Source organism: Canis aureus, chromosome 9 (genome assembly GCF_053574225.1).
Source record: "Canis aureus isolate CA01 chromosome 9, VMU_Caureus_v.1.0, whole genome shotgun sequence".
In the NCBI taxonomy this organism is placed as follows: domain Eukaryota; kingdom Metazoa; phylum Chordata; class Mammalia; order Carnivora; family Canidae; genus Canis; species Canis aureus.
Window position 1 is genome coordinate 17,777,291 of NC_135619.1, and position 13,573 is coordinate 17,790,863.

Below are 13,573 nucleotides of genomic sequence, written 5' to 3' on the forward strand. Positions count from 1 at the left end.
TCTTTTTTTCATAACTCCAAAAAACTGGAAGAACCAATATGTCCTTCAATAGATGAATGAATAAGCTAACTGTGCTGCATTCATACAATGGAATATTATTCAGCACCCAAAAGAAATCAAGCCATGAAAATGAATTTTAAATGCACATTCCTAAGTGAAAGATGCCAGTCTGAAAAAGCTATATACTGTATGATTCTAGTTACATGACATTCTGGAAAAGGCAACAGTAAATGTCAACGATTAGCCCAGGCCTGCAGGAAATGGGTAAAGCATAGGGAATTTTTTAGGGTGCTGAAATTATCCTGTATGATACTGTAATTGTGGATACCTCACTCTATGCATTTATCAATATTCATAGAACTTCATTGCACACTCAGTGGACCCAAATATATGCAAATTAAAAGAAATCATTTAGGAGATCAGAGAATCCTAGTTGGGACATAGAATGTGACAAAATGATCTAACTGTATCACAATGTATGAAACAACCTCACTGAATAAGTTGGGGGGAAAGGTACTCATTTGGAAACGAATGGAATCTATGAGACTAAAGGCTAAAGAGAATGTGCATAAACACTATTCTAGGGCAGCCCGGCTGGCTCACCAGTTTAGCGCCGGCTTTGGCCCAGGTCGTGGCCCTGGAGACCCGGGATCAAGTCCCACGTCGGGCTCCCTGCTTGGAGCCCCCTTCTCCTTCTGCCTGTGTCTCTGCCTCTCTCTCTCTCTGTATCTCTCATGAATAAATAAATGAAATTTAAAAAAAACCCACTGTATTCTAGTTGATAAAGTTCATTACCATTTGGGTATGGGTTAACAATTCTGATACTGCTATGCATGTATACTGGAATTAAAGAATTAAATAAATGGATGACATATGGTGGGACTCAAGGTTCTCACTGTTGGAGTTTTTCAGATAAGTACGAGGAGGAGGGTAGAATGATTCACCTGGTAATGGATTCAAGCTGGAGACATCAATATGAGCATGTTTTCCTAGATACAGATAGTTATCTATGTAAATATTTATAAATATGTGTATAAAGACAGATTAGTGAACACACATCTTGCTCTGTCAGCTGAGAGGGCTTAGATGCAATGACACCCCAGTAGCAGCAAGCACACCTTGCACCAGATCTTTGTTTTCAATGCCACTTTCTGATAGAACCAAGACTTTTTGGAATAGTGGCTGATTCTAGGACTGGGGCAGGAAAAGACAAGTTCAGCCTGGTTGTTTTTGTAGTGCCAGAAAGTGAGTAAATGCTACACACACACACACACACACACACACTCAGAAATCATATGAGAAAAAAAAAAAGAAATCATATGAGTATGTTAATTGAAAGAGCATGCAGTGGTTAAAGCCGAAACAATGTGAACAACAAAATGAATAAGGTAGTATTGGATTATAATCCAAAATATAACATAAATATCCATGATTACATACTGATATAAATAAATAATTGAATAAATAAATAATGGGGACAATGAGACAAATCTCCCATGCAAAAAGAATTCCAAAAAAATATATGTAGATACTCAAAGAGATGGAAAATAGACCTACTTCTTAGATGTGGCCTGCACATAATGAGCTTCTCCCAAAATATACAGAATGGAAGGGGCAAGGGGAGTGACTTTACAGTGGAGAAACAACAAACACCACCTTGGCTATGTGTGACCACGGTCAACATCAACAGTGAGAAGTTACCCTGACAGTGTGTGCCCTGGATTTAATGTGATGAAAACAGCACTTCACCTCTGTTGGTCTTCCTCCCCAAAACCTATAGCCTCATTTAAACTATGAGAAAAACATTACACAAGTCCCTAGTTGGTTAGTGTTCCTCAAACTGTCAAGGTTATCAAAACAAAAGAAAGTCTGAGAAACAATACTAGCCAAGAGGAGCCTAAGGAGAAATGACAACTAAATATAATAAAGTATTCTGGATGGAATCCTGGAATAGAAAAAAAAAGATGTTAGGTAGAAGCTAAGGGAATCCAATAAACTATGTAATTTAGATAACAATAATGTATCATTACTGGTTCTCTAATTGTAACAGATGTACCATACCAGTCATCAATAAAGGAAACTGGATGCAGCATAGGAGTACTCTGTGTACTATGAGCTTGATTTTTTTCTAAAATCCAAAATTGTTGTAGGGGCATCTGGCTGGCTCAGTTGGTGGAGCTTGTGACTCTTGATTTGGGGGTTGTGAAATTTGAGCCCTATGTTGGCTGTAGAGATTACTTAAAAATAAATAAGGAGCACCTGAGTGGCTCAGTTAAGCATCTGACTTGGGCTCAGGTCATGATCTCAGGGTCCTGGGATTGAGCCCTGAGTCTAGCCCTGAGTCAGGCTCCATGCTTGGTGGGGAGTCTGCTTTTCCCTTTCCCTCTTCCACTCCCCCTGCTTGTGCGCGCTCTTCTCTCTCTCTCTCTCAAATAAATAAAATCTTTTTTTAAAAAAATAGATAAATAAAAAATAAAACTGTTCCAAAAAATGTCTCTTAAAAATGAAATCTGAGAAAATTTAAAACTAGTTTAATACTGAAAAATAACAATGATAAGCCACTGAATGAAAACATTCATGATTTTTTTTTGAAATATGTATTTTTCAACAGGCATATCTATGAGAAAATAAAAATATCCATTTTTTCAAAACAAAGAAAATTTGGTGAGAGTGTTATTGTTTTACTTTTTTTTTTAAATCTCTGTAATATTTGGCTTAATAGAAGGTAGCTCACGGGGGGCCTGAGTGACTCAGTCAGTTGAGCACATGACTCTGATTTCAGCTCAGGTTATGATCTCAGAGTCATGAGATCAAGTCCCGAGTCAGGTTCCATATTGTGTGGAGTCTACTTGTCCCTCTCTCTCTAGCTCCTTGCTCCTCCCCTGCTCCTATATGCCCCTGCTCTCTCAGTCTCTCACTCTCAAAAAAAAAAAAAAAAAAAAAAAAAGAGAAGATAGCTGGATATTTACTCATGATGCCATATATTCTTCTTTTTTTTAAAGAAGATTTTTAAAAAGACTTTCTTCATCCATTTGACAAAGAGAGAGAGCCAGCACAAGCAGGGGGAAACAGCAGACAGGGAGAGGGAGAAGCAGGCTCCCTGCTGAGCAGGAAGCCCAATGCAGGGCTGAATCCCAGGACCCTGGGATCATAACCTGAGTTGAAGGCATCTGCCACTGAGCCACCTGGCACTGAGCCATCAGGTGTTCTGATATCTTATATTCCTTTCATTGAAGTATGTTAAGAAAAATGTGGTTCCGGGCAGCCCCAGTGGCTCAGGGGTTTAGCGCCGCCCCTTTAGCCCAGGGTGTGATCCTGGAGAACTGGAATCGAGTCCCACGTCAGGCTCCCTGCATGGAGCCTGCTTCTCCCTCTGCCGGTGTCTCTGCCTCTCTCTCTCTCTCTGTGTGTTCCTATCAAGAAAAAAGTGGCCTCATATGGAAATTGGAAAAGGGGAATTTAAATTTATTTGTTTGTTTGTTTCTTTATTTGAGAGCGCACAAGCAGGGGGAGGAGCAAAATGAGAGACAGAAGCAAACTCCTCACTGAGCAGAGAGCCTGATGCTGGTCTCAATCCCAGGATCCTGGTATCAGGACCCAAGCTGAAGGCAGATGCTTAATTGACTGAGCCACCCTGGCACCCTGGGAAAGGGGGATATTTTAGTAGCTTTTTCAGATAATTGTCAACAATACACTAAAAATAAACTAAAATCAACATGTGGTAGTTTTTTTTAAAGATTAGTTGCAATGTGGATCATGGAGACATTTCAATAAACTTTTTATATTCTTTACATTGAAAGGATGCACTTTAAATGCATCTTCTACCCAGACGTAATTTTGTAATATTATGCAATTGTTATTTGGAATTGTTCAGAGTTATACAGATACTCCAAATGTCAATACAATTAATTAAGCAATACAAATATATACTTTTAAGATTGTAGTTGTTTATTCATGAGAGACACAGAGAGAGAGAATGGCAGAGACACAGGCAGAGGGAGAAGCAGGCTCTATGCAGGGAGAGATGCGGGACTCGATACTGGGACTCCAAGATCATTCCCTGGGCCGAAGGGGGGCGCTCAACTGCTCAGTCACTCAAGTGTCCCGCAATACAAATATTTTTAAAAATCACATACATCAGGGATGCCTGGGTGGCTCAGTAGTTAAGCGTCAGTCTTTGGCTCAGGTCGTGATCCCAGGGTCCTGGGATCGAGTCCTGCACCGGGATCTCCTCAGGGAGCCTGTTTCTCCCTTTGCCTATGTCTCTGCCTCTCTCTGTGTGTCTCTCATGAATAAATAAATAAATCTTTTTTAAAAATCACATACATCAGAAAATCCTTTAAGTATTGGGTGTTGGGCAGCCCAGGTGGCTCACCGGTTTAGCGCTGCCTTCAGCCCAGGGCGTGATCCTGGGATCCCAGGATCGAGTCCCATCTCAGGCTCTCCGCATGGCGCCTGCTTCTCCCTCTGCCTGTGTCTCTGCCTCTTTCTCTCTGTCTCTAATTAATAAACAAACAAATAAATAAATAAAATCTAAAAAAAAAAAGTATTGGGTGTTATGTTGACCATGGTGGATAAAAGTTTTCCAAATTCCAAATTTTTTTCTGGAAGCTTGAATTTTATCCTTGAAATCAAACAATGTCAACTGTTTTAGGAAACAGGCTCATTTTACTCATCTGCTTTGTGAAAATATTTTCCAAATATCCATCTCTGAATAACTTCAGCTTGTCAGTTAGTTCATTCTAGTCAAAATGTCAGTCCTTGAATCACATTGCTAGGTCAGAGCACAACTCAACTGCACAGGTGTTTTTCCTGAAGGTCACCATTGCACTTCAGTTTGCAGCACTATGCTTTATGCTACTTCCCACTTTGTCAAGAAAATGTTTAAAAGTACTCAGTACTTGGGATTTCATAAATAATATTTTTTGCTGCTTCATCAAGGATGTTTGTAAGTGAAATTCACAGTGAAGAATACAATGAATATTAGTAAACTTTGGTGCCACTGTTTTTTTTAAGATTTGATTCATTCATGAGAGACACAGAGAAAGAGGCAGAGATATAGGCAGAGGAAAAGCAGACTTCTTGCAGGGAGCCTGATGCGGGTCTCAATCCCAGGACCCTGGGATCACAACTGGAGCCAAAGACAGAGGCTCAACCACAGTACCCCTGGTGTCACTGTCTTCATGCTCTTATATCAAGCATTTTGACCATAGCTGCTTTTAACCACCAGTTCTGTAGTTGATGTATTTTATACTTTCATTCTGTTGTAATTTCATAGATTATGATTTAATTTTCAGAGAAAACAGGCAACATTCACACATAAGTCAAGAAGCATTAGAAGAAGTATTATAGTGGCTCAGGTCATGATCTCAGGGTTGTGAGATGGAGCTCTGTGCTGGGCCTGGAGACTGCATAAGATTCTTTCTCTTCTCCCTCTGCACCTGCTGTCAACCGCAGGTCTAAAAAATTAAAGAGAAAGGAGATAAGTAAACTATATCCTATATTTTGTCTCTCATTTAATCCATTACTAAGTTTTGTTGATTTTACCTCCCAGCTCTCTCAAAGTAGTCCATTTCTTTTCATCACACAGCCTCTGCCCTAGTCACTATTACCTTACCTTGACATCTGATTGACTTATTCCCTTCCCTTTTTCCTATCCAATACATTTTCCACTAAACAACCAGTGATCTTTTTAAGATCTGATCTTAAAATTAATGTAATCTTAACATGAATCTAATCTTATCATCTCATTCTACAAACTTCCCAACGGCAACTCCCTGCATTTAGGATTTCAAAACACTCCTTTACCATCATCTACCCAGCCTTGTGAAGTATGGCTTTTGCCTATATTACCAACCTCACCTCAGACCCTTTTCAACCTTGAACACTAATGACCATCCATCCACAGTGATTTCTTAATTCCATAAACATGAACACGCTAAGCACTTTGCTACGTCAAGAACTTTACATATGCTATTCCTTCAGCTTATAATATTCCTTCTTTCCCTTCTATCTGGGCTAACCCCTACCCACTTCTTAAGTCTTACCAGACATATTACTTCTTTAGAGAGGCCTTACCTGATATTCACTCCTCATCTTACTCAGGTCTCCATGCTATATACTCTCATAATACCAACAGAAAGCACATCTCAATTTGTATAGTTAATTTTGAATATTTATCCCTCCACTTTTCTGTAAGCTCTATGCAAGCATAGGCTGTGTCTGTTTTGTTTACCAATCTCTTAAACTAGCATACTACCTGACATACTATATACATTAGTTAATATATAAATGAATATGAGGGAGGACTTCTAAGAACAGATAAGAAATTACAATGGGATATTTTAAAATATTCATTGCTTCCATTAAAAAAGGCATGTTTTAAAGAAAAAATTAGCTATTTTAGTCTGAACACTTTCAGCTATAAGTAGTAAACAAAATTAAGCAAAGCAGCATCAGTAAAAAGAGGAACTTATTGGTTCATATAACTGAAAGTCTAATGATTAACATTGAACACATATGGATCCAGGTGCTTACATTATATCAGCAGGAATCTTTCTATTTCAGCATTGCTTGTCCTCTGCATTGGTTCCAATCCCTGCTGCCCTGTTCCAGGGACATATGGAAGGAGAAATGACCCTAATAAACTTAAGCTCACAGGCTTAATAGAACTTTTAATTTCATAGGACAAAACTCCTTCCTGATAGCTCCAACAAGAGTTCTGGCAATGCCCATCATGGCCTGGGTTGGTCTACATGTCCATCTCTGAGCTAGAAAAATATAATATTCTGATTGGTCACCTGAGCCATGTGGGCTGAATAGAGCAGAGGGGGTTCTTTTTTTTAAATTAATTAATTTATTAGACAGAGAGCACAAGTAGGGAGAGCAGCAGAGAGAGAGAGAGAGAGAGAGAGAGAGAAGCAGACTCCCCACTGAGCAGGGAGCCTGACTCAAAGCTCAAAGATCCTGGGATCATGACCTGAGCTGAAGGCAGACATTTAACCAACTGAGCCCCCCAGGTGCCCCACAGAGGGGTTTCTTGAAGGTTCTTTGAAGCTATTGCTTCAGAAAGGGGATGGATAGTGGGAAGGCCAAAACAAAAGATACCCACTTTATACAGAAAAATTATCTTTAGAGGAACAATGCAGATTAAAAATAAAACTGTATAAAATATTTACCCTTGAGAAAAATCTTAGAGACAAAATTTCTCTACTTAAAAAAACATTAGGTATTGCCTACAGAAAAGAACATGATAATTTGAACGATGAGACAGTGGAATAATAATAATAGCCTAAATACGCTAACAAAAATGTCATAAAATTATACTTGAACTAATCCCAGAATTAATTTCTGCAAATAGAGAATTGATAAAGAATGGATCCTATACCAGTGAATAGGCTAATTAATTCAAGCATCTTTAGGTGGTTTCAATCTTAAGCAGTTGAAATCATGGTATCATATAATCGGTATAATCATAATTTGGTCTCAGCTAGCAGTCAGTGTAGGTCCCTAAAGGCCCTTTAGTTTGAATGATTAAAATGTTTACCCTGATTTGAGTACTAGTTATTAGTTGTAGCCTCTGGTATTCTGCCTTTGTTTTTCCAGCTACCAGCATCTGGCCTGGGTCAATCCCTACAGTTTTGTGGATTGTACATTGATGTCTCAGCTCCACCATGTGGTGACAACTGGAATTAAGTTTGCCTCCCCTTGGAGGCAGGATCTACTGATTAAAAAAACCAATAAACACAGGGAACAGGTGAATCAGAGTGGGTTTTTTTTTTTTTTTTAAGGACTTCTAGCTGCATCTGTACATCTACTTTATTCAGACAAGGATAAAATTTAAAAGTATACAAATGGAAATTTTAATGTTTTTCTTCTGGTCCCCCAGGATATACTTCCTGGATACACACGCCCCACTTTGGAGACTGGTGTCCTAGAGAAATCCTCATGCATAAAGTCCAAAAGTTCCATACAGCAATATTCATTTAGGCAACTGTTTTTTAAGAACAAAAAATTCTGACGCAATGTAAACATCCATTAACAGGTAAATGATAAATTTTAAAATATTCATCCAATGGAATAGTGTAGTCGATGGAATACCTTATAGTAGGTTAAAATAACTGGATTAGAGCTACCCATATCACAGTGGATAAATCTCACAATATTGATGAGTAAAAATGAAGTTGTAGGACGACTATGTGTAGTGTACGTTACTTTAAAATTGGAGCACTTTAGAACATGTTAAATAATCCTACAACGGATTATAGATACATGCATATACAAAAATAGTGTGTACACGTGGATCATAAATCACCAATGTTAGGATAATGGCTTTTTTGGAAAGGGAAGGGGAGAATTGTAATTGAGGAGGGGTCTGGAGTAAGTCTGGTAAAATATAAGATTTGAGAAAGCTTAAAGATGGGTACTGTGTTATATATATAATAGTCTGAATAACTTACTATGTGTTTAAATTATAATACAATATTAAAATATTCAATAAAACAATTTTAAAGATTTTATTTATGTATTTGAGAGAGACAGAGAAAGAGTGCAAGCTGGGGGAAGACAGAGGGACAAGCAAAGTCCGTGCTAAGTGCGGAGCCTGACACAGGGCTTGATTTCACCACCTTGAGATCATGACTTGAGCCGAAATCAAGAGTCAAATGCTTAGCCGACTGAACAACCCAGGCACCCCACAATAGAAATATTTTTTAAAAAGCTACCCCAAAGAAGATATGGGAGAAAAACTAAAAAGATAATGCCAAAATTATTTTATATCTACTCTATACCATAGCAAAACCAATAGGAGTGGAGTGGTATAAAATTATCTACTTGAATATTAAAATGGCCAAGAATTATGATAGGCATTCCATTGGAGAGAATGAGCTGAGAGGTAAAATCTTCAAAAAAACGGGGGAGGGGAGGTGTGACCTTGAGGGTTATGCAGATGATAGCCACAAGCAGAGATGTTGTGTGGTATCCTGATGTTTAGGGAGGAGAGAGGAAGGATCGTATTGAAGGAACAAGGAGGACAACAAGCATACCTACTCCATGACAAGGCTCAGTGGGAGCAAGGGTGCAAAGGAAGTAGGTCCTAGGGGAGAGCCTTGTTTCCTTTAGAACAAGAAAGTTAAGGGTCTGTTCAGAGAAGAGGTGAAGATATAGTGGATTTTGCTCATGGCAATAAATAAGTATGAAAGATTAATGAAAAGTAAGACTTAGAAGGTACCTAATGATTGTGTAAGTCCCATGAAAAAGGTAAATTGTTACCTAAATGTAAAATATCATTACTACGTCTTTAACTGCCTCAATCGAGGAAACTTGATTCTACTTTCCTAGTTTTCTTTACATAATTTGTATTTTCTAAATGGACAATATTCTTGTCCACTCTTAGTAATTTTTGTTTCTCATGGTTCCTCTTATATTCCCTACATATCTCTTCTAAAATCTGTTTGAGGAGTGGGGAGAGAAACTCTTCTTTTAAGCAAAACCCCACCATGTAACTCTAACTGCATAATATCCTATTATTCTGTCTGCAATAGACACAAGTATAATAATGACAGGAACTTAAGAGCTGGAGGAAACCCTAAAGATAATATAATGCAAATTTCTCATTTTACAACTGGCCAGAGATTGTGTAGTTTGCCAAATTTAATTGGTTGGTGACTAGCAGAAACCAGCACTAGAATCTATATGCTTCCTCTCCAACTTCTGTTTTTCTTTGAACAGCAGAAACAGAAAGCACCTGCTAGAGGGGCACTGTTCCTTGATGGTCAAATGCAGGTTCTGATGTCAGACTCTGCAAGTTCAAATTGTAAATCGGCTACTTAATAACTGTGTGACTTTGACCACGTAATCTAACTGCTCTGTGTGCCTCAATTCCTTCCTCTACAAAATGGAAGGCATAATTGTATCTCCTTCATACAGTTATTACAATGATTAAATGAATTAATGCACGGGAAGAGTGACCAGAAATCTAAACTATTGTTTCTATTTAACACATGCTCTCCTAGCTGCTGATATAACAGATTAACAGAGGCCAGGGATTTTTTTAAAAAGATTTTTTAAACGTAGTACCTCAGGCAGCCCGGGTGGCTCAGTGGTTTAGCGCCGCCTTCAATCCAGGGCATGATTCTGGAGACCTGGGATCGAGTCCCACATCAGGCTCCCTGCATGGAGCCTGCTTCTCCCTCTGCCTGTGTCTCTGCCTCTCTCTCTCTCTCTCTCTCTGTGTCTCATGAATAAATAAAATATTTTTAAAAATTCTTAAAAAAATAAAAGTAATATCTACACCTGACATTGGGGCTCAAACTCCAACCCCCAAATCAAGAGTTGCCTGCTCTACCTTCTCAGCCACTCAGGTACCCCAACAGAGGCTAGAGATTTTATCCACAACTGTTTGTGTTTGGTCTGGAGTTTAAGAAACCAAACGCAGCCCGGGTGGCTCAGCGGTTTAGCGCCCCCTTCAGCCCAGGGTGTGATCCCGGAGACCTGGAATCCAGTACCACATCAGGCTCCCTGCATGGAGCCTGCTTCTCCCTCTGCCTGTGTCTCTGCCTCTCTCTCTCTCTCTCTCTCTCTGAATAAATAAATAAAATCTTAAAAAAAAGAAAAAAAGAAACCAAACCACCACCACCAAAAAAGAAAAAAACCAAACCCAAAAAACCATACACCTGAGAAAATGTTTATAAATCTAGATAGCTCATATAGAGACCTAAATATCTAGTATCTCTCAAAAATTGGAAGGTCCAACATCTAAGCCAGAATTTTTATATAATAATTGGCTGGAGCTAAAACAGTTGCCCCCTTTAATCCGCACCACTCACATAATGTATATCCATGTGCTCGCACCCTTCCAGTTTCCATCTTTGAACTTTACCTGACTTTAATGTACATTTCTGAAATTGTATCCCAGACTAAGACTGTCTCTGCTCTCAAGGTACTCACCATCTAATTGGTGGGGCGCATCAGCTAAAAAATTCACAATACAGTGTGATAGAAAACAAATATAAAGTTGCAAAGGACAAAGTACAGCAGCAGTCTGAAAAAACATGAGTGCATACTGAATGGTGGAGGTACTGGTTTGGTAATGCATGTTGTCAAGAAAATGCCTTTGGAAAAAAAAGAGATGGGAGAGGATTGCAGAGAGAGAATAGGATGTGCAAAGACATTGGAATGGGTGGGGAACTGTGTGTTTAGCAACTGAAGAGTTCAGTTTTGGAGAATCTAGTAAGAAGGAGAGAAGTAGGCTGACACTAGATGATAAAAGCCCCTTAATTTGGATTTTACCCTACAGAAATTGGTAGAATTTGAAATGGTTTGTCATTAAATTCTCAATCTAACTTTAATGCAGTTATGCCTGGATACCCTTACCATTCTCCTTCAAATGTCTTTGGACTTCGTTGGAGAAATAAATGCTGTACAATTCACAATATTCTATGAAATATTTCAATAGCAAATTACCACTTCAAGAAGCAGCTCTGTCTTCTAAAGAGTGGCTAAAATACAATTTTTTGATTTGCCTGCATATTAAGTTTCCTTATCTGTAAAATGGGGATAATAATAGTACCTACCTCGGAGAGATTAAACCTATGGAGAATTAAACTCATTATGACTCATGTAAAGAACTCATCAGGGCACCTAATACAGGGTAAAAGTAGTCAGTTAATAGGAGTTATTATGATTATGGATTATGATATTTATTGAGACTTCCTTGTCTATTTTACCATCATTGAGAAAATCTAACATTTCATTGAGTCAAATGTGTATTTTTCATCGAAAATTTAAGTAAAATCAAGCCTAGTGGCATCTTCAGGCTGTATGTAGTAAAAAAATGAATGCAAAAAATACTTGATGAAAATGGCAAGATAAAACTTCCTCCCTTTCTATATTGTTGATTGCAAGTGTTTCAAGAACGGTTTAAAGATTTTTGTGCAACATAAAAAGTACAAGTCATCGTCTGCACTTATTAATTAAAAAGCTTATTAACGATAATAAAGGTGCTTAGGTGGAAGTTTCTCCAGTTCCTCGAGGCTCAAAGAAAGGAAGAAAACCCTCAGGCAAAAGACCTTCTCACATCTGACAGTAACATCTTGGATGGCATTGGAGCTTGGACAATCATTTGGCGGGAAAAGAATAAATACGGTCCAAATTCACACAATCTGTTTCTGTTTAGTTTATAAACTGCGAGCGAGTCTGTCAGGTTTTGTGCCTTGTGGGACTTGAAGTCCACAAGCAAGAAGTGAACAGGGTTGCTGAAGCTTGGAAGGCGGCAGCCCCTGCAGGGCTGAGCAGTAAGGACTACGACTCCCGACACACATTGCAAGGCCGCGCCGTAATTACGGGCAACCAACCATCCCGGAGCAGGGGAAGCCCCGCCCCCCCGCCTCGGAGGACTGCCTCCACCAATGGCAGAGCTCCCAGCTCAGAGCCTGCGGGTTAGGTTGTGAGGCACGGGCCGGGGGCGGGGAGGAGCTGAGGGGGTTCAGAACGCGCTCGGCCGCTGGGTGGGTCGGGGCGTTCGGCGCGCCCTTCATTGAAGCGGCGGTGGCTGGGCTGGGCGCCGGGAGTGGGAAGCGACGGCGCGGCTGGAAAATGCCAGTCCATTCCCGAGGGGATAAGAAGGAGACGAACCATCACGATGAGATGGAGGTGGACTACGCCGAAAACGAGGGGAGCAGCTCAGAGGACGAGGACACGGAAAGCTCGTCGGTCTCCGAGGATGGAGATAGCTCAGGTGTGCAAGCCAGCGGGGCCGGGAGCCGGAGTCCTCGCGCGGGGCGCACGACAGGCCGCTCTCCGCACGCCGGGCAGCTGCGTCCTGCTGGGAGTGCGGGGCGGGGAGAGAGGGAAGGGGCGGAGACTGGCTCCCGGCCCTCGGCAGCACCCGGACTCGTCGTGGGGCGCTGCCTGGCTCCAGGCGGGTCCCTGCCGGCGGGGCGGGACCGGGCGCGGGCCTGGGCTCGCCCAGCTCCGAGACGCTGCGCCGCCTTGCTCGCCGTGGGACCCGCCCAGGGGACCTCCGGGCAGTGCCCGGGACTGGACCAAAGCGGGAAATGCCCCGCAGCTTGTTTGGAAGACCTTGGAAATGCCTCTTGGCCCCAGACCACCGACTTCTTTCCTTTTTCTTTTCTTTTCTTTTTCTTTTTTTTTTTTTTAATCTTTCCAACCCTTCTCAACATGGGTGGGTTGTCAGGGCCGAGATTAGTTAGATTTGTGCTGGCTCTTGCTGGTTTAGAATTTGTTAATCGCAGTTTCCAAGCCTGTCAGTCAATACTTGACATTAGCACTCTTGCGGGGGCTGGAGCTGTCCCATTTACAGCATCTGTCTGAACTTTGCAAGACTAGAGGAGAGCCCACGTCAGGGGTGGTTTTGGGTCTTCATATATGCTTATAAATTGGCCGATTTGGGGCAGCTCTGAAATTTTCCAAATCTTTATTCCTGCGACCTTTTCTGATTTCGGGCTGCTTCAGGTTTTTTGGGTCGGAGGGCAGATTAATATCAAGGTCAATTTTGCAAACTTTTAGGATGGTTATTAAAAAAAGAAATGGGATATGTGATTGCCTGTATTAT

The 13,573-nt window shown here is 40.6% G+C and overlaps 1 protein-coding gene across 4 annotated transcripts in view; it reads left to right on the top strand.

Annotated features, from left to right (window-relative positions):
* Positions 1-12,435: 12,435 nt before the first annotated feature.
* BRMS1L (BRMS1 like transcriptional repressor) overlaps positions 12,436-13,573 on the top strand; it is a 70,367-nt gene continuing 69,229 nt past the window's right edge. The window contains exon 1 of one of the 4 annotated variants that reach the window (XM_077909051.1): positions 12,436-12,736. In XM_077909051.1, the coding sequence (XP_077765177.1) occupies positions 12,595-12,736 (142 nt within the window). In that variant the 5' untranslated portion in view covers positions 12,436-12,594. The remainder of the gene's footprint in view (positions 12,737-13,573) is intronic. The other 3 variants (XM_077909052.1, XM_077909049.1, XM_077909050.1) reach the window with 3 other exon arrangements.